At 40.5% G+C, this 21278-nt stretch overlaps 2 protein-coding genes across 3 annotated transcripts in view; one reads left to right on the plus strand and one right to left on the minus strand.

Moving 5' to 3' along the window:
* Window positions 1-16812, minus strand: part of Apex2 (apurinic/apyrimidinic endodeoxyribonuclease 2) — a 21592-nt gene extending 4780 nt beyond the window's left edge. Inside the window, exons 1-5 of the mRNA XM_021627048.2 lie at window positions 16585-16812; window positions 15798-15881; window positions 14845-15025; window positions 14192-14338; window positions 13431-13500 (exon numbers count right to left, since the gene is read on the minus strand). Of these exons, the coding sequence (XP_021482723.2) occupies window positions 13431-13500; window positions 14192-14338; window positions 14845-15025; window positions 15798-15881; window positions 16585-16738 (636 nt within the window). The 5' untranslated portion in view covers window positions 16739-16812. The remainder of the gene's footprint in view (window positions 1-13430; window positions 13501-14191; window positions 14339-14844; window positions 15026-15797; window positions 15882-16584) is intronic.
* A 114-nt stretch (window positions 16813-16926) lies between these two features.
* Pfkfb1 (6-phosphofructo-2-kinase/fructose-2,6-biphosphatase 1) overlaps window positions 16927-21278 on the plus strand; it is a 59202-nt gene continuing 54850 nt past the window's right edge. Inside the window, exons 1-3 of one of the 2 annotated variants that reach the window (XM_060375245.1) lie at window positions 16927-17094; window positions 17666-17765; window positions 18493-18778. In XM_060375245.1, coding sequence (XP_060231228.1) covers window positions 18751-18778 — 28 coding nt within the window. In that variant the 5' untranslated portion in view covers window positions 16927-17094; window positions 17666-17765; window positions 18493-18750. The remainder of the gene's footprint in view (window positions 17095-17665; window positions 17766-18492; window positions 18779-21278) is intronic. The other variant, XM_060375247.1, reaches the window with a different exon arrangement.

Below are 21278 nucleotides of genomic sequence, written 5' to 3' on the forward strand. Positions count from 1 at the left end.
AACATCCCCACTCCATGCTAACTGCCATATCTCCTATGTATCAATGTCTTTACTGACACCTCTGTTCATTTAGGAGCTTAGGGGATTTGGGCATCTTTGTGTGTGTGTGTGTGTGTGTGTATAGCCTTTGTATCTGATCCCCGATCCATACACCCAAGCATTTATCCAGTTTACCCACTGATTTAGTGTAACAGCATTATTCACAGAATGCCTGTTTTGTGACAGAACTGATACTAAAGGAGAAGTAAATATTGTCTTGGTAACAAGGGATGCTCACTTTGGGGAAATAATATGGGAACAAGATGTGAGGGCCACATGGTAGTAACTTTAATAAAGGGGACTCCAAATGGAAAGAACAGCTCTGTGATGGGCTTATAAAAGGAGGGGGCAAAATAGCTCAATGACTTGAGGGGATACGAGACTCAAGATTCCAGTAAGATCAGACTGCCATAGTCTATCAAGCAAATGTGTTCAATACTTGGACTAGCATGGTGCCAAAAAGAACATAAAAATGCAATCAAGAGATAACTTGGAGATAGAGCAAACACTGCTGACTGGCTTTCTGTGTGGAAAAAGTAGAGAAAGACAAGAAGACTAGAGAGAAGATCTGTTGGGAAACAGGCCCAAGGTGTTGTCTTGAAAGGACAGTGCTTATCACCTATACTGGTACCATTAGTTCTTTTTCTGGAAGGATGATAAAAGTGGGCTGGAAACATTGAAGGTAGCTCTGAAGTAACTGGAGAAGGCAAAGCAGCATCTGATACTATCATAGGAAGCTAAAAGAACAAGAATTACCAATGCAGAATGAGGCGGGGAGTGACCAAAGTCTTTGCATCTTTGCCATATTGCCATCACTTCGTATTAGCCTAGTCCTGCTAAGAGCCACACCTATGTTTCGGAGGCTCTTTTCAACACCAACTAAGGCATCTACCCATGCCCCATTTCTAAAGCAACTCTAGGGCTGAGTTGTACTATACTAACACTGATCATGCCTTTGATGCTGTGACATACAATTTTATTTTCATTTATACCTTCCTCAAAACAAGTCCTAGAAACTACAACTTTTCTTCTCCCTAAGGCAGATCATATAAACTAACCTTTTCTACACATTTAAGTACTAGTAAGAGATTCTTGGTCCAAACCTTATCTTATTTTAGAGCATAAGACCCTAATTCCAGACTCTTTTCCTGGGAGCCCAGTGGCCATGCTGGCCTAGAAGCAGGTACACCATCTTCACTCTCCTTTCTGTACTATATTGCAATTTCCCAGCCTCATTCCTAGCCCTCAGGCAGAACACTTGTAGTGGATGGTCCTCCCACAATGCCTTCATTCTTTGGACTCTTCCAAACACTGAGGCAGACCCAGCTTGCTTACTTTCTGTGGACCCTGCTAGGACCCCACAACCTCAACCCCATTCCTGTTCCTTTGTGTCAACTGTTGATACTTAGAAACACTCTGCCTGGGAACCTAGTGTCCAACACTGTCTTGGGAAGGAGGTAGGCCACCTTTACCCCATTCTTTTATTGCAATGCTCTGGGTGCCATCCCCAGCCCTGAAGCAGACCACTTGCAGGGGATGGTCCTCCACTCTGCCTCTCCCTGGGGACTTTACCAAACCTTGCAGCAGAGCTAGTTTGCCTCCTTCCTGTGGACTTTCTCAATGCCTCTTCTACTCCATCCCCTTTCCTGTGTGTCAGCCTCCAATACCTAAAACCACTTTCCACCAGGCATCTATAGTAGCTACACTTGGCAAGGATTCAAGTAGGTGAATCATTAGTTCCTGTCCTTTATTACTATCTCTTCATTGTCACCCTTAGCTGAGTAACAACCTGCTGAAAATGTTCCTCTTACCTCAAATTCATTTACTGCAGACTCCAACACTTGGTTCAGACCCAGGATCAACACAGCTCATTCACGCCTGTCTTTCTAGATAAGTCTTTGCTTGCAGCCTGCTTGATAGATCCCTCCTTCCCACCACACCTCCCAACTCCCAACAACAACATAGAGGTAGAGGTTACCTCTATGTGTGAACAGCATCCCCTTGGCTCTTTCTTAAAGCCTATCTCAGTCTTTTCACCTACCCCAAAACTATTCTTCTCTGCTACTCACTGGCCTACAAAAGCACTCTCTATGAGACAACACACACACACACACAACCAACACACTTTCCTAAAATCCGGGAGAGCAACACAAACCAAGGAATGGGGCACCCATCCAACAAAGGCGAGGCCAGATATCAACACCTATAATTACAGTCTTACTAATCTTACATGCCTAGACACCAACATAAAAACACAAACAATAACAGTCAGGATTCTCTACCAGAATCTAGTTACTCTATTATAGTATACCCTGAGAATGTGATATAACTGAAGCACAAAGAGAAGGACTTCAAAATAGCTATTATGGATATGCCTAAGGACCTTAAATAGGGTATGAATAAGTCCCTTAATGAAATCTGTAAAAACACAAACAGTGAAATGAAATAATTAATATACTTCAAGACATGAAAATAGAAATAAAATCACTAAAGAAAACCCAAACTGAGATAAAACTGGAAATGAAAAATTTAGGCGCTTGAAAAAGAACCACAGAGGCAAGCCTCACCAACAAAATATAAGACATGGAAGTGAGAATCTTGGGTGCTTGAAGACAAAGTAGAAGAAATAGATACATCGATCAAAGAAAATTTTAAATCTAAAAAAAAAAAAAAATCTAGCCATAAAACATCCAGGAAATCTGGAAACTATGAAAAGACGGGGATACATTCAGTCCTGATACAAACTGATGTGCTGGAGTGCGTTGGTAAGGGGATGGTCTCCCCTTTTCTGATGAGTAGGAGATATAAGAGAAAGTGGGAGGATGGGCCGGAAGGATAGGAGGGAGGAGGCTATGACTGGGATGTAAAGTGAATAAATAAAATTAAAAAAAAAATAAGAGTAGAAGAAGTAACACAGGGACTGAAACTATTTTCAATCATAGAACAAAATTCCCTAACCCAAAGAAGATGCCTATAAACATACAGGAAGCATACAGAACATCAAATAGACTGGACCAGAAAAGAAAGTCCCCCCTGCCATGTATTAATCAAAACAGTAAATGTACAGAATAAAGAAATAATATTAAAAACTGCCAAAGAAAAAGACAAACTAACATATAAAGGAAAGCCTGTTAGAATTACACTTGATTTCTCAAGGGAGACTCTAAAAGCCAGAAGAAACTGGACAGATGTTCTACAAACTAAGAGATCTTAGATGCCAACACAGACTACAATACCCAGCAAAACTTTGACTCATAACAGATAGACTCATAACAAGAGAAAGCTATTCTGCAATAAAATAAAAATTAAACAGTATTATCTACAAATCTAAAAAGTATTTGAAGTAAAACCTCAATCTCAAGAGGTTAGCCACACCCAAGAAAGCACAAGGAATACATAATCCCTGGCAAGGAAATCAAAAAGAGAGAAGAAAAAAAAACCCATACCATAGCAACAAAATAATAGGAACTAATAACCATTGGTAACTGCTTATTTAACTCTCAACATTAATGGTCCCAATTCTACAATAAAAAGACACATAACAACTGGCCTCCCTTTGATCCCGTTCCCCTACTGGGCTGCCTTTTCTGTCCTCAGTGGGAGAGGACATGCCAAGTTCTGTACCAACTTAATGTGCAAGGGCAGGTTGGTACACATGAGGGATCTCCTGCTTCTCTGAGAAGGATAGAATGGGGAGAAGGGTATGTGAGGGGAGAACTGGGAGGGGGTTGCAATTAGAATGCAGAGTGAATAAATAACAATTTTTTCATTAATTATTTTTCTATAATTATTATCATCATTAGTATTTACAATTTATTCACTTTGTATTCCAGCTGATCATCATCATCATTTACAATTTATTCACTCTGAATTCTAGCTGTAGCTCCCTCCCTCATTCTCCTGCTAGCACCACATTCCCTCTTTTCCCTCCCCACAATGTCCCTCTCCTAGTCCACTGATAGGGGAGATCCTCCTTCCCTACTATCTGACCCTAGCCTGTCAGGCTCATCAGGACTTTCTGGATCCTCTTTCTCTGTGGCCTAATAAGGTCACCTCACAGTGGGGTGGTGACCAAAGAGGAGAAAACCTAGCTCATTCCAGTGACTGCCCTTGCTCCCCTTACTAGGGAACCCACATGGAGACTGAGTTGCCCATGGGCTACATCTGAGCAGAGGCTCTAGGTCCTCTCCATGCATTATCCTTGGTTGATTCATCAGTCTCTGCAGGAACCCCTGGGCCCAGATTTTTTGGGGCTCTGTTGATCTTGCAGAGCTTCTGTCTCCTCCAGGTCTATCTCCCCCTTCTTCTGTAAGATTTCTTGCATTCTGCCCAAAGTTGGGCTATGGGTCTCAGCATCTGCATCTGTATCAGCATTTTCAAAGGACCTCTGTGGTAGGCTACTGTCCTGTTCCATGTTTTCTCCCTCTTTGGATGACTATCCCATTTGCCTTTCTGAATGAGGATTGAGCATCTTACCCAGGGTCCTCCTTCTTGCTTAGCTTCTTTAGGTGTGCAGATTTTAGTATGATTATCTTATATTGTATGAATAATATCCACTTATAAGTGAGTATATTCCATGTGTGTCTTTCTGCTTGTGGGTTACCTCATTCAGGATGATCTTTTCAAGTTCCATCCATTTGCAACAATTTTTTTAAAAGCTGAATATCAGCAACAACAAAAACAACAGAAAGCTTAAACATTCATGGAAACTAAACAATTCTCTACAGAATAAAAAAAATGTGTCAAGACAATAATCAAGAAAGAAACTGAAGACTTTCTAGAATTGGATGAAAATGAATACACAATATACCCAAACTTATGGGATAAAATGACAGTGATTCTAAGAGGCAAGTTTATAGCCCTAAGTACATATGTAAGAAAACTGGAGAGATCTCATATTAGTAACTTAACAGCATACTTGAAAGCTTTAGAATAAAAAAAAAAAAATCACATACTAAGAAGGAGTAGATGGCAAGAAATAATCAAACTCAGGGCTGATATCTATAAAAACAAACAAATAAAGTAATATAACACAACAGTTGCATAAAACAGTTATTTCTTTGAGGAAATCAGTAAGACTGACAAACCCTTATCCAAATCAACCAAAAGACATGAGAGAAGATCAAAATTAATAAAATTAGAGATGAAAAAGGACATAACCAATTGCCATCAAGGAGGCTTCTTCAGGTAGCTGATGAGAGCAGATGCAGAGACCCACATCTAAACATTTGGTGGAGCTCAGGGAAGAAGAACAGTAGAAGCCAGAGAGATCTAGGACAGCAGGAGAAGATGGCCCATAGAATCAACTAAGCAGGGCTCATAGGGGCTCAGAGACTGAATGGGCAATCACAGAGCCTATATGGGTTTGTGTTAGGTCCAAGTTAACCATTCTTGCTATGGTTATTTAGTTTGGGGTTTTTGTGAGACTCCCCACAGTGGGAGTAGGTGTGTTTCTGACTCATTGGGCCCTCCTCTTTGAACCGCTATTCTATTGGGTTGCTTTGTCCAGCCTTGATATGAGGGCTTGTGCTTAGTCTTATTGCTTCTTGCTATACAATGTTTGGTTGATATCCCTAGGAGGCCTACTCTTTTCTGGAAAGAAACAGAAGAGCAGTGGATCTGGGGGAGAAGGGGAGGTATGGAGTACTAGGAGGAATGGAGGGAGGGGAGGCTGGGGAAAAACAGTGAGGAGTGGAGAAAAGGGGGCTACAATTGTAATGTATTACATGAGAGAAGAAAAGAACAAGAGAAGAAAAAGGGGAACATAATAGATACCAAGGAAATCCAGAGAATCATAGAACATAAATCAATACTTGAACAGATTAGAAAACATAAAAAAAAAAATGGATAAATTTCTTGATATATACCACTTACCATAGTTTAATCACGACTAGATAAGCAATTGATACAGACCCATAATCCCTGGTGAAACCCATAGAAGAAGCAATTAGAAGAAGCAATTAAAAAGTCTCCCAACCAATGAAAGCCCAGCGAAAAATGGATTCAGTGCAGAATTCTACCAAACATTCAAAGAATTAATGCCAATAATCCTTAAGTTATTCCATAGTAGTGAAACAAAAGAAATACTGCCTAATTCTTTTTAAGAGTCCACAATTGCCCTGACACCTAAATCACCCAAAGATCCAACAAAGAAAGAAAAGTGAGGACCATTTTCCCTTATGAACATAGATGCAAATATACTCAACAAAATACTTTGAAAGTAAATCAAAAAACACATGAAAAGTTCATCCACCATGATCAAGTAGGCTTCAACTCAGAAATGAAGGGAAGTTCAACATATGTACATAGATATATATACTTTACCATATAAACAGACAGAAAGTAAAAAAACAAAAACAAAAACAAAAACATATGAACATCTCATTAGATGCAGAAAAGGCCACTGACAAAATCCAACATGCTTCATCACAGAAGTCCTGGAAAGGTTAGCGATACAAGAGACATACCTCAACATAATAAAGGTAATTTTAAAAAAGCTAACAGCCAACATCAACTTAAAGAAAGAGAAACTCAAAGCAATTCCAAGAAAGTGAAGAAAAGATAAGGATGTCTACTCTTTCCATACCTATTCAATATAGTACTTGAGGTCTTAGCTAGAGCAATATGTCAACTGAAGGAAATCAAGGGGATACAAATAGAACAGAAAGAAATCAAAGTATCTTTATTTGCATATATGACAGTATACATAATTGATCTTAAAAATTCTACCAGGAGGCGCTAGAGAGATAGCTCAAAGGTTAAGAGAACTGGCTGCTCTTCCAGAGGTCCTGAGTTCAATTACCAGCAACCACATTGCTCACAACTATCTATAATGAAATCTGCTGCCCTCTTCTGGCGTGCAGGAATACATGCAGAGAGTACATTGTATACATAATAAATAAATAAATCTTTAAAAAAATTTTCTACCAGGAGCTGGCATCATGATACAAGCCTATAATCCCAGTACTCAGGGAGGAAGAGGCTTCCCTCTGTGAGTTTGAGGCCAGCCTGGTCTACAAAGCAAGTCCAGATCAGCCAAGAATATACAGAGAAATCCTGTTTAGAAAAAAAACTAAACAAACAAACAAACACTGTGCCAGGGAACTCCTACAGCTGATAAACACTTTCAGCAAAGTGGCTGGATACAAAAATAACTTTAAAAAAATCAGTAGCCCTTCTGTATACAAACGATAAATCAGCTGAGAAACAAAATCAGGAAAACACCTTTCACAACAGCTACAAATAATATAAAGTATCTAACCAAGCAAGTGAAATACTTGTATGAAAAAAGATTTAAGATAACGAAGAAAGAAATTAAAGGAGATATTAGAAGATGGGAAGATCTCCCATGTTCATGGGTCAACAGGTTTAATATAGTGAAAATGGCTATCTTACCCAAAGGAATCTACATATTGAATGCAATATCCATCATAATTTCAACCTAATTCTTCACAGAAATTCTAAGGACAAGATTCAAGATTCAGATACAAAGCACCCAGGGTAGCTAAAACATTTCTGAATAACAAAAGAACTACTGAAGGTATCATCATTCCTGATCTCAAATTGTACTACAAATCTATAGTAATAAAAACAGCATGGCATTGGCACAAAGATAGACATGTTGATCAATGGACTAGAGTTGAAGACCCTGAAATAAGTCCACCCACTTAGAGACATTTGACTTGATAAAGAAGTCAGAAATACACAGTAAAAAAGAGCCTCTTCAACAAATGGTGAAACTAGATGTCTGCATGTAGAATACAAATAGATATGTACTATCAACCTTCATAAAACTGAATTACAAATAGATAAAGGACCTCAATATAAGGCCAGAAACCCTGAATTTGATACAAGAGGGACTAGCCTTGAACTCAATGGCACAGGTAGACTTTCTGAGTAGAAAACCAAAAGCACTGGTAACTAAACACAATAAGTACATCATCAAACTGAAAAGTTTCTGTATGGATATACCATCATCTGGACAAAGTAGCTGGCTAAAGAATTGGAAAAGATCTTTACCAAATAAACAACAGAGGACTGATATCTAAAATATATAAAGAACTCAAAATATTGGACATCAAGAAAATAACCCATTTAAAAAATGGGGAACAGACCTAAACAGAGTTCTCAAAAGATGATACACAAATGGCTGAGAACACTTAGAGAATGTTTAACATCTTAGTCATCAGGGAACTGCAAATTAAAACCACAAAACAAATGATAGCTCATGCTGGTGAGGATGTGGAATAAGAGGAACATTCATCCACTGCTGGTGTGAATGCAAATAGATCTACCTTTGAGATCCAGCTACACCACTCGTGGGAGTATACCCAATGTACTCTACACCCCACTAAAGAGACACTGCTCATCCTTATTCACTTCTGCTCAACTCATAACAGCCATAAATTGGAAACACCCTAGATGTCCATCCTCTGATGAATGGATAACGAAGATGTGATACATTTACAAAATGGTGTATTACACTGCTATTTTAAAAATGAAATCATGATATTTGTAGTTAAATGGATGAAGCTAGGAAAAAGTAATCCAGAGTGAGTAACCCATACCCAAAAGATAAATATGGTATATATTCACTTATATGTGCATGTCATCTTTTAAGCCTTCAATGGGCATGCTACAAACTAGGGGTTAGATATAGAGTAAGGGACTAGGATGGAAGGATCTCCCAAGGAAAGGGAAATACAATACATAGACTATAGTTATGTTTATGGAGAGATGGGGGTGGGTTGGCAGACCTGAAATGAGAGAATAAAATAGAGAGGGGAGGGAAGAAGAGGACCACAAAGATGTCAGTGACAGCTAATGGGGAAATAAAGCTCCGAATAACGCTCCAACCAGACATTTCTTGCTACCAACTGAAACCTCCAGAACCAACCAGGAATGGTTTATATATAATTGAGTTGTTAGCCAAAGGAGACCCATGGAAACCCTCAAACAATTTAGGCTATTGCCAAGGCAATTAATTACTGTCTACAAATTGATAGTAAATCCCTATTGTTAAAGACATCCCAATGATATTATATATACATGTCTATATGTATATATATATATACATACATATATATGTACATATGTATATATGAATCTTTATATGTATGTGTATATATGTATACATATATATGTATATAAGTGTGTATATATATGTGTGTGTTTGTGTGTGTGTGTATGCACACACATATGAACACAGAAAAGTCAAGCTGGTGCCTAACCACAGCCTTCATCACTACTGAACAGTGTTCATGGTATTGAAAGATATTCTGACCACTGCCAAAGGAGGAAAGTAAAGACCACCATAGCTATAAATCCTTTAATAGACCATGGTGACCTGCATTCACGATGTACTGCTACAATAGTGGCACAAAAATTATGGGTATAAGTAACCACTCTCTGATAGGATTTGGTTCTGGAACCCATGTCTGACACTACCTTGGTGGCCAAGAACCTGAGACTAGATAAGCCAGGGACCAAAGAAAAATAAATACTACTGTTTTGCTTAAGGAATGTAGCAACATTAGGTTCTACCTGTAGAACCTAATGTTCTACCTAACAACATTAGGTTCTACCTGTAGATCAGTGCCTGGCTTAGCCACCATCAGAGGAGCTTCCACCTGCAGAATATGGGAACAAATACAGAAAGAGACACCAACAACTAGACAATGTGTAGAGATTAAAAGACCTTGGAATACTCAGTCCTAAGTGGGGTATCTTCATCAAACCATTCTCCTCAGGGCTCAGAGAGATGTGAAGGAGAAAGAGGAAGAAGAAAGATTTTAGAAGCAACAGGGGATGGAAGACAGCAAAAAAAGCAATGCCTTCCACACACAGATGAACAGACAGAGAGTGTGACAGCTTGCACAGGTCCGAGCCAGATAGGGTCCAGTGCTGAAAAGGGAGAAATAGACATGATTTATTTCCCACCCTTATAACTATGAGGCTACCTCCAATAGACAACTGCTCTCAAAGGAAACATTAGTTTTCTCCAATGGAATCTCATTGAATACATTAACCACACTGAAGGGAAGGCCCCATGCCCAGCTGTAGATGGCTAATACAAAACAAATACAATGGTACTTTTTTAGCTTTGTCTAAACTTAAAAAAAAAAAAACAAAACAGCAAACCATACTGGCTTTTTGTTAACATACTATAGTTTGTGAGTTTTTTTTGTTTTATGGTCTCTCTCTCTTTCTGTCTGTTTCTATTGCACTTTGTTTTTTCTCTTTGTTTTGTTCTATTCCACTTTTTCCCCACTTCTGTTTTCTCAAAAGCGAGAAGGCGGCATAGAGTTGGATGGGTGGAGTAGAATGGAGGATATGGGAGATTAGGAAGAGGAAACCATAATCAGAATATATTGTCTAAAAAATAAGAACCAATTTTCAATAAAACAAAAGACCCTAATTTCAGAGGATCCATGCCTGAACCACTGAAGTAAAATTGATGAAAAACCTTCACAGGCCTTGATGAGTTTCCTTATCCCACTTCCAGCATTTATATTCATGCAGTAAAGCCTCCATAAAACCCCAAAGGATAAGTTCAGAGAGCTTCTGGACAGCTGAATACGTAGAGGTACAAGAAGATAAGTGAGGATTCATCCATTTGTTGGGAGAATGGCCCACCCCAACTCCACAGGACAGAAGCTTGGCACTAACGCCCCTTTCAGACCTTCCTCTGCATATATTTCTCCATCTAACTGCCTATTTAACTAATTTAAAATATTCTTTTCAGCTAATCATTAGACATAAGTTATAGTGGCTGCCTGTGTACTTGTTTTGCTCTAGCAAGTAAAATGAACTAAAGGGTTGAGTTGTGTGAGCCTCAATTTACAGCTCAGATGTTCCAACTATGCCTGGCTCTGAAGTGACAGTCTTGGAAAGTAGTCTTCAACATGTGGGATCTCACCATGGTTGGGGTGGAAATGTCAAGACTGAGCGGTATTACAGGAAAGCTAGCTGATATCCACAATTGAAGAGCTGCTTGCTAGCTTGGAGGCAAGGAGAAATCCCCACACCTTTTAAGCTTGCTTGGGAGCAAAGGAAAAAAGCAGGCAGCTTGCTTTTCTAGCACAGTACTCCTTTCTACGAGGATGGTCAAGATAAAAGAGTTTCATATACAATCTAGGGTAGCGGTTCTCAAGCTCATGTGTATAATAAAGCCTCTCATAGGTCTTTTCAAACAACCCAATACCCTGGAGCTACACGGAAGAGATTCTAATTCCACTGTTTGGGTGTAGTATTAAGGTATTGCTATGTTTGCTCTAATAAACATTTAAGGGTTAAAGAAACATTGGTGTAGACAGAATGAGAGGCTCATCTAAGAAAAAAAGAAGAGAGGAGATAGCTGCTAATTTGGGAGAGAGTAAAAAAAAGTTAGGATGAAAAGAGCTTTCTTCAGTGGGTAGCGGAGTGCTATCTATCTAGCATGAAAAGAGAGCAGAGATACTAAATGGAGACAGGGCACTAACCAGAAGCACCTTGAATGTCCAGTCTCAATGCTTTCTCTGCATCACAAAGGTAAAAGGGTGGATGCAAACAGAAAAGCTGTTTTCAAAATCTTCACCATGCCACAAAGAACTCTTGAGCCCTACTTCCTGCCACTTACCTCCCTTACCATGACACTCTAAAAACAATGAGACCGGAAGTTCCCCACATCCTAAATGCTCTACTGACCTCTAAAGATTTAGTTAATCATAGGCCTATGACTGATGTCTTTGCTTGCCTAGAAATTCCACCTCTGGGTTCCTCTAGCTTCCAAGGGATGTCACTTCAGCCCTGAAGATGAGACTCTAGAACTGGACAACAATGTATCTATGTTCCATTCATATACTGAAGGCTTAGAGGCCATGAGCTAGACTGGACTTATCCTGTAGCACATGGGCCAGGGCCAGGCCAAGATAAGGTTAGTACTGACTATTTAATGAAGGATCAAATCTAAATTCCTGTAAAACAGTATTTCAGTAGGACTATATAAAATTTACAAAAGCTTCTACATCATGAAGGAAGCAATCAGTAAAGTGAAGAGACAATTAAAGAATGGGAGAAAAGATCTTCAAAACACTCATTTGACAGGGAATAACATCGAGAGCATATAAGAAACTCAAACAACTGAACAAGGAAAAGGAAAATAAGTCTAAAAAATGGGCATATAGAGACCTGATAAGCTAGGGTCAAATAGAAGGGGAGAAGGACCTGCCTTATCAGTAGACTAGGGGAGGGGCATAAAGGGAGGAAGGGTAGGATTGTGAGGAGAGGAGGGAGGGGGCCACAGCAGAAATACAAATTGAATAAATTGTAATAAATGATAATAATAATACAAAGAGAAAAAGAAAAAAATGGGCATATAATCTGAATAAACATTTCTCAAGCAAAGATATACAAATGGCCAATATGTATAGGATGAAATGGTTAACACAATCATCAGGGAAATGTGGCCCAAACGAAGTGCAGTAAGTAGCATCCCCCTCTCACTCGTTAGGATGACTTCTATCAAAGACAAGAAATAAATGCTGACAAGAACACAGAGAAAGGGGAACTCTCATGCACTGATAGCAGGAATATAAATTATTGCCATCTTTTTAAAAAACGGTATGGAAAGTCCTCAAAAAGTTTAAAGTGAAAACTATCACATGACCCAGAAAACCCACCGTAGGGATATATGCAAAGAAAATGAAATCGGTATGTCAAAGAAACACCTGAACTCATGTTCATTGCAGCATCATTTACAAGAGCCAAGATACACAGGCAACCTACATATTTATTAACGAACAAATAAAGAAAATATAATACACATACAGAACATAATATATTTAGCCAGAAAGAAGAATAGTTTTTGTTCGTTCGTTTGTTTGTGTTGTCATCTGCAGCAAAATGAATTGAACTGGAAAACATGAAAACAAGGCAAGCCTAGAAAGATTGATGCCATTTGATCTCATTCATGTATGGAAGTCTAAAGAGTTGATCTCATGGAGCAGAGTAGAACAGTTGCTACCAGAGGCCAGGAGAGGTAGGAAGAAAGGGATAGAGTGGCTGGTTAATGTGAACAGTTTGATATGAGAAAAAAAGGCCTAGTGCTCCATAGTATAGTAAGAGTTTGCAATAATTTATTATATACTTCAAACCAGGTAGTTAAAAAAATTACAAATGTTTGCCCACACAAAAAGAGAAGTATTTAAGGGGAAAATAAGGTAATTTACCCTATTTGGTCATTATATATGTCAAAATATTAAGTGGTACTCTGTAAATATATACAATTATCACAAGTAATTTCAGAATAAAAAAAACCATATATTCAAAGCAAGCACTATTTTTCCATAAAAAGAAGCTACCCTTGGGTGAACAGAACAAGAATGAGGCCTATGGTTTAAAGGGAGCCTTACCAGACTGCCTGCATCGCAATGATCAATGCGTCGGTGGGCTATATTCAGGTCCCCCAAGATTATAACATGACTGAAAAATACAATGAGCAATTGTCAACTACACATTCAAGAGAGAGGAGCCCCATAAATTTTTCTTCCAGGCCCAAGAGCACAAAGAGGCTGCCTCCCACCTAGAGGTTTTGCTACCAATTACTCATAGCACTGTGCCACTTCCATTCTCCCATCTTGACCCATGCTGGATGCTTCTCAAACATAATGAACCAAATTCTGAGCCACAAAGTCAACACTGTTCTGTACGACATGAATGCTCCAACATTCTCTACCTAATGCCATCCTTCTCTTCCTTCAAAGCTGAGCTCAGACACCACTTCCTGGAAGAAACATCCCTTCATTACTCTAACCTATTCCCACTTTCCAGTCTATCGTTGGAAGTAGCACTTCACCTCCCCCACCCCGCACATTTTGTCCTTGAAAACCTACTACAGAGTTTCCCACAGGCATTCGATGAAAGAGAACAAGGAGCAGAGCTGCCCTTGATGCATACAGTAAATAAAGAGCCAGAATATGTGTTGAGGGTACAAGGCCTGTGTTCATGTCACTTTATCCTGTCCCCACAGCTCTTAAGACAGCAAGGTCTGCTCATGTCAACATGACAGTGTCTGAAACTCAAAGACAAAATTCTGTGTCCTTTCATAGAGTACATCACAAGGCCAGTCACCAAGATGAGTTCAACCAAGCCTGGCTGCCTATATTTACGTTACCTGCCAGCAGCCAGGAGTGCTTCTGCTCGAATCTGCAGCAGGCGACAGAAACGCATCTTAAAGGTCAGCCGCTCAGGTTTCCCAGGATCCGCATGCGGGCAGTACACATTGATTAGGGTCAATGTCTTCTCCTTCCCTTCCAGTGTGCTGAGGAGAAAAGAGGATCCCCAACCCATACCCAAAGAGGTCAGTTTCAAGTCTCCCTTTCCATACCCAAACCATGCAGCTTCCAGGTAATAGTTATCCACAGGATGGAAGAAAAAGAAGCTGGAAGAACTACATGAGCAGGTTTTGGGATGAATTCTAGGTGGGGCAAGGAGGCCACAGTACCCAGATAAATTGGGTGATAATGCTGCCAGAAAGAAACCAATTTGGGGCAATAAGTTCTGTGGTGGCTAAGCTGCTTTTGAGGAGCCTATGGTAATTAAAAAGCTGTATTCCCAGGCCAGTCTCCCATTGTAGTGAGGGGAGCACAAGGCTGAGAACAAAGCATGCTTTTTCCAGGATCACTCAGCCCAGCGAGGACTATAGTCCAGGTAGGCAAGTTTGGGAATTTTTCTATAACAATTGTGTACCTATAAGATGGACCTTATATTCTGGACCATAAGGATAGAACCAGTAATGGCCTGTACTAGGAGGATATGGGCTATTACCAGATCTTGTGCTGTGTAAGGAGGGCCCGGCCCTCACTATCAAGAACCCGGAGTTCTTCTTGGGTGAACTCATCCATGTTTCCATAGCAACCAATACTCCCATTCAGGGTGGCAAATACACCACTCAGGCCTTCTTCAGCAGCCACTGGAGTAACACTGTCCTTACAAAAGGTAGACACACCTGGGGACAGACAGAGTATTCTAAATGGGACTGGCAGCAAACATACTACAACTATACAGCCTGTTCCACTCCAACTGTCCCCATTCAAGGAACAGTTTTGGTTATCTTCCTCAAATACAACTGTTTCAAAATATGTGAACATTCTTCCTAATTTAAGGGCTATACATAGCTCTATAGAGTCTCAAACAACTAACCCATACCCTGAGACCTCAGTTTCATCTAAAAAAGTTCCAGAATAAAGTTATATTTTACAAGAACAAAACTAATGCATTGTACACATTACAATGCTGATACATTACAAATGCTGATAAAATATTAACTATTATCATCATCATATACATTAATATGTGTAAACTCTTGTAAGAGCCTAGAAAGTAAGCACATTGTCCTCATTTTCTAGGTGAGAAACCTGAAACACAAAAGTAAAGTAAGTTGCCAGAGAACACAGCTAGGAAGAGAACCATGATGTGAACCCTAGCAGTTAAGCCCCAGAGCTCACACAATTAACCATGACACTCCTGTACTTCTGAGGGCCAAAAGGGTACTTTGGTACATAAATATTAGGTTTCTTAATAACCTAAGATTATGCAGCTTTAGCTTTGGAAATGAAAAGTTGAAATATGTTTAATAAGAAGGTAACATAAAAATTACACACTACAACTGTACAGCCTGTTCCACTCCAACTGCCCTTCTTATTAAATACCAAAGCACTTTTCTGCTTCTCATCTCCATCACCAACACTAACTTAAATACCCCAGAAGACCCCATTTACCAGAATAACCACTGCGGCTGCGGCTGAAGCTGAAATAGGAGTTATAACCCTCAACAATAGCCAGGGGCTCTGTCAGTACATCTCCTGAAAAAAAAAATTAGAGGTAACTGTGGACCCATGAAACACTGGAATTACAGTTATAGGCTAGCATACATCAGAGCTGTAGTTGGGGTTGGGTGGAGAGGTGTTTATGTTGACAGGAGCCAGAAAGCTGGAAAAGTCACAAAGGAAAATGATATTCAAATTAAATGAGGAAGCAGAGAAAGCTGGTACTGGAGACTGGGGATCTGAAGTGGGGTAGGAGGTAGGAGAGGGAATTAGAGAATATGAGCTGGAGGTGATAGGAGAAAAAAATAGGAGGTCTAAGTTTGGGTTACGACATGAAAGAGGAATCTAAGGGTCTGGGGTGGAAGAGAAGGGAGGAATTGGGACTATGGGAAAAAGTTAAGAGTCTGAGTTGAGGACAAGCAAAGATTAGGTGGGAATTAAAGGACTGGAAAACTGAAGGGTTTGGCTGAAGAACATGAAATGATACATTTCAAGGCACTGAATTGGTGCAATAGAAGGGGGTTTCAACAGGGAAAGCAGGACAGGAGTGGGAATTAAGAGCTCAAGCTGCAGTGGGGGTGTTTAACAGGAAAAGAATCAGGACTTTTAGGTGGGTATAAGGGCAGGTTATACGCAGCTAAACCATGTGAAACGGAAAAGTGAAATGAGATGGAACAGGGAGCGAAAGTTAGCAGCAAAAGAAAAACACGGTAGAGATTCTGGATTCTCAAGTGCTCACTGGTCACTTTGGTCTCCTGGAGACAGACTATATCAGCATCCAGCTTGTCCAAAATGTGTCGCAAAGTCGCGGTACAGTTGCTGGTTTCCTGGCATGCAGGCCCTTGCAGGGGACTCCGGATCCCATTGATGTTCCAGCTTACCACGCGTAACATTTTGGTAAACTGTGCTGTCTCCCAAAGCAAGCTTAGGCTGGGAAATAACACTGACGCCCGGAAGTGACCTAGGTCCCCGCCTTCTCTCGCGTTTGCGCAGGCGCGCTCATGTTGTCTCCGCCCCATCCGACGTCCGACGGCAGGACGCACGCAGTGCGGGTAACGGAGGGCGGGGCTTCAAGTTCGGTTCTCTTAGGCGGGAGACGGAACTGAGGTGGAAGCTGTAGGAAAGCTGGGCTTGTTCGAACCAGCTTGTAATCCCAGTATTCAGGAAGCTGAGGCAGGCTCAGTCATGAATTCAAGGCCATCCTGGGCTACATAGCAGGACCCAATCCAAAACCTGGGAAGAGTGACTGGTGAGAGGCGCGTCTCTGGTTGGGCTCCTTCCCTTCTGGCCGCACCCTGGACCGGACGCCAAAGTCTGGCTGCTTTTGTCTACACAAAAGTCTCCCTGATGCGTCAGGTTACTTAGAAGTGGGATTTTGTCACTTTATCAAAGGGCGGGCCTCCTGGGAAACAAACTCTGCCAGAGCCCTTCCCCCCCATCCAGACGGAACTCCGGCGTAAGTGAGCGGCCCCTGGCGGTGACTGAGGGTCCTCTGCCCCTGGAGTCCTTTTGGGCAGTGGCAAAGGGGACTTTTTCAGTTGAAAAATGGAACAATTAAGAACCTAGGTTCTAGGATAAGACTGGGGAGGGTAGCTTCCGTTTTGATGGAATCTAGAGGCAGGAGACTACCTCAAATCCTCCCCTTATATTTGTCTTGGCTCTCATAGCATGTAAAGGATGAAACAGAACACATACTTGGCGTTTGGCTCCATTTCTCAGATGAGCAAAGTCGAGGCCTAGAACATTTAAACTCCAGAATAGTATTGTCTCCTGATGCAGCTATGGTTTTTCCTGTCTACACTGTGGCATTTCATTCTTAGGATAAACCAGGAAGAGGCACTGAAGCTAAGTAGGAGTTGAGTACATTCGTCTCAGCCTCACAGAAGTGATAGAGCCAAGATTTAAATCCTTCTTAATCAGGTAAACCATTGCTTCTTCTTTCCACACACTTCTCTGTTTAGGTCTTTTCTTATGGGCACCACTGCACTCTATGGTCCATTCTGTAACAACGTTTACCACAATGGCCAACTCCCATTGGTTTCTTTTGTCGATAGACTGCCAACAGCCTGAATGCAGTTGCCATCATCTCTAGCACAGCATATATGATAAATATTCAGCAGATAGATGAATAATCAGAGCAATAGCAATGGGTTCTTAACTTATTTTTAAGATCACAGAAACAGAATTAATAGACATTGCCCAATTTCTAGGGAAAAGTATAACTTTGCGTCCTTTAAGGTTTTTCACTGAAAATTGCTACAGAGTTATTCACACTCAAACACCCTGCCACTCAGATTTTTACAGCCTTTGAGCCATCATCATCAGTGGCTGTAGAGAGCCACAGTGGGCTGCTCTCCCACCCCCAGAGGACTTAGAGGTTATTAGTGATTGCCATCAGAAAATAGATCTGTAATTAAAATTTTGTGCCGTAAGCCTTCCCATGCTTTGGGAGTTATTGACTAAGGATTGAATCCCAGGAGTGGGTTAACTAGGACAAGGGAAAGGAACAGTTTTCTTCCTGTTGCCAGATTGCTTTTAAGTGCAGAATTTTGCCCACACTGCACTAAAGTCATATATGATGCTTAGCCCCAAGGAAATCCAGATCTTGCTCGCCTCAATAGCTGGTTTTAATTTCTCCATTCTCCAGTGGCTTGTTAATATTAGTACTGACCTTTGGGGCAAGGTGAACACATGGTTGGACTGAAGAGAAAAGGCTCCCGGTGGCTCAGGAACTTCTTTGCCAACTACAGCAGCTAATATTTCAACACTGCACACACCCCTTACCAAGGGCGCTTCCTCAGCCTTCCCAGGAACCAACGGATGTCTCTGGGTTTCCTATTTGATGCCACCCACTGGATCTGCTTTGGGGGTCTGTAAATGCAGGGGAACCATTGGATAAAAAGCGATGGAAGAAAAAGCCTCTAAGAGAACAGGTAGGTGAGCAAAAAGGAAAAGTAGACAGGTGTTTTACAGGTCACAAATCCTGGCTTCAGGCTCTTTAGAAAGTTTTCTTTGCATTGGAGTTTGATATTAGAGTGTATGGGAGAGCTGGGAAATATATATATATATATATATATAATCCATCTGTCAGTATTTTCAAATTCAGTTGTACTTGATTTTTAGGACACTAAAGGTCAATTTCCTACTATCTTTGAAATTCCAATTTTCATTTTATTTTATCTCATTTTGGAGATTTGAGTCTTACTATCTTTCCCAAGTGGGCCTTGAACTTTCTGTGTAGCCCAGAATGGCTGTGATTTCGTGATCCTCCCAGCCTAGCTTCCAGCTACGTAGTATATTTTTAAATTAAATGAAGAATAGAGAGTGTATCTCTGACCTCTCCTCTAATGTATAAAGTCAGATTAATTTTCTATGATACTTTGACAAGTTCTTTACTTTCTCTGGCTGTCAATAGACAACTTACTGAAATAGAAGTTAAAGCCCCTAGCCTACTTCCCACAGAGGACTGGCCTGATGATCAAGAAAGGGCAGAAGGCAGAATCCAGAGCTCTTTTGCTTTAGGACTTTCGTGCTGTATCTGAGATTTGTGCTCTTGGCTTTATGTGGCATCCCCAGGTCGTACAACCCACAACTTTCTACATGCTCTCCTTCCTGACTGACTGTGGTCGGTGGAGAGCCACTCCTAGGACTAGAATGCAGTGAGCTTTGTGGACCGGACAGGAGTCTGAAAATAGTTGAATAATGGGCCAGGGCAGTAGCTGAGAACAAAGGGATTCTTGGCTGCTGTCACAGAAGTCCTGATATGTGCTCATACATGAATCTAGCCTGCAAGCATGTGGTCAGCCATCCATCAGCCGCCTAGTCTGTAACAAATGCATTTACAACCACACATTTCAAGACTTAGCATTAAGGAGACCACTTTAATTATTTTGTTGCCCATTTGTACTGTCTTGGTGCTTTAGATGAGCTTCTTCTCCATACTCTGTACTTGGGGGGGGGGGGGGGGGGGCAGGCTCTATGGCTCTCCAAAAGTCACTGCATAGTTTTTTTTTCCCTAGCGATAGTCCCTCTTTAAAACTTATGGTTCAGCTTTTAGCCTTGAGTGTAAATCTGATGCTGATTGAACCCTGTATTTATAACCAATATATTAAAACTTACTATGGAGAATTTCATCATTTTATTTATGCTGTTCCATCCCAAAGTTTTAAAAACTTTTTTTTTTTTTTTAGATGACAGTATTTACTTCAGACAAAGCAGCTCCCCCATCCATTTCCCTGAAAACTGTTAAAAATATCTACCAGGGTGAACTAGGATTTCTTGTCACCTTGTTTATCTCATCTGTAGCCGAGAAATGTAGATTGTGAACATCCTCAAGGAGCCTTAAGCATCTAGTTAGATAGCAGACCTAGAAATCGTTGCTCACGTAGAGGCACATTAGGCAACATGAGAACCAGAGGCAAATCTTCTCTCAAGGCTGCAAGGCTGACTTTCAGAGACAGTAAGCACTAAAACTTGTCTTTATGGACAAGACAGAGTTCAGTGAAACTAGAAAACACCCTAGGCTGTGCAAAAGCCTAAAGACAGAAAATGCTGTGTTTGGGGACCCCTGTGAATTAGCCAAGGCAGTTAACCATGGGGGTCTGCAGGATAGAAGTCTGATAGATAGCTTGGAACTTGATTTAGATGAGGCTTGAATGCTAGGCTGAGGCATTTCTATAAGGCTTGTTTTTGGTTTTGTTTTATAGGCTCAAAATTTTTAACAGTGGTGAAGAGTTTTATAATTGCAGGAAGGTTTAAATTAGGTTGTCAAACCTGGGCCCTGAGTTTTACCCATTTACTCAGACTTTGTCAGAGGCCTTCCAGCTACCTAGCTCAGATTTCTTGCTACTAAAATTATCTTCCTGATGTATGGCAGTGTTGTAAGGACAAAAATTGTAAACATAAAAGATACGTTCGTATGATTGGCTAGATAACCTTGGACAAGCCATCCTCTCCTCAGACCCATTTCCCTGTGTTTTACTGTGGATGTTTGAAAGGAGCAAATAAAATAAATGAAACGTTGCTTTGTGGACATCAGAAAAGACACAAAGTCATGGTGAAATCATTAATACAGACTTACACTAGTTATGTGACTTATTGGGATTAAAAGACTTGCATCTGTTTCTGTGAATCTAGGAGCCCTCTACTAATGTGGAAGACCTAGCTATTTTTTTTTTTTTACTTTGAATTGATATGTAATTGTTCATACTTGTGTGGTACTGTATGATTTTTCAATGCATGCATATAATGTACAATGATTAATTGGTGTCTGTATCACCTCAAATATTTATTATTTATCCTCTGTCAGCTCCTTCGAAGTAAATAGTTATCTATTGTCAACCATAGTTATCCTAATGTGCTCTAGAACATCAGAAGTCATTCCTCTAGTTTACCAGAATACATGTCTGTTTGTTGTTCTCTCTCTCTCTCTCC

Source organism: Meriones unguiculatus, chromosome X, assembly GCF_030254825.1.
Source record: "Meriones unguiculatus strain TT.TT164.6M chromosome X, Bangor_MerUng_6.1, whole genome shotgun sequence".
NCBI lineage: Eukaryota > Metazoa > Chordata > Mammalia > Rodentia > Muridae > Meriones > Meriones unguiculatus.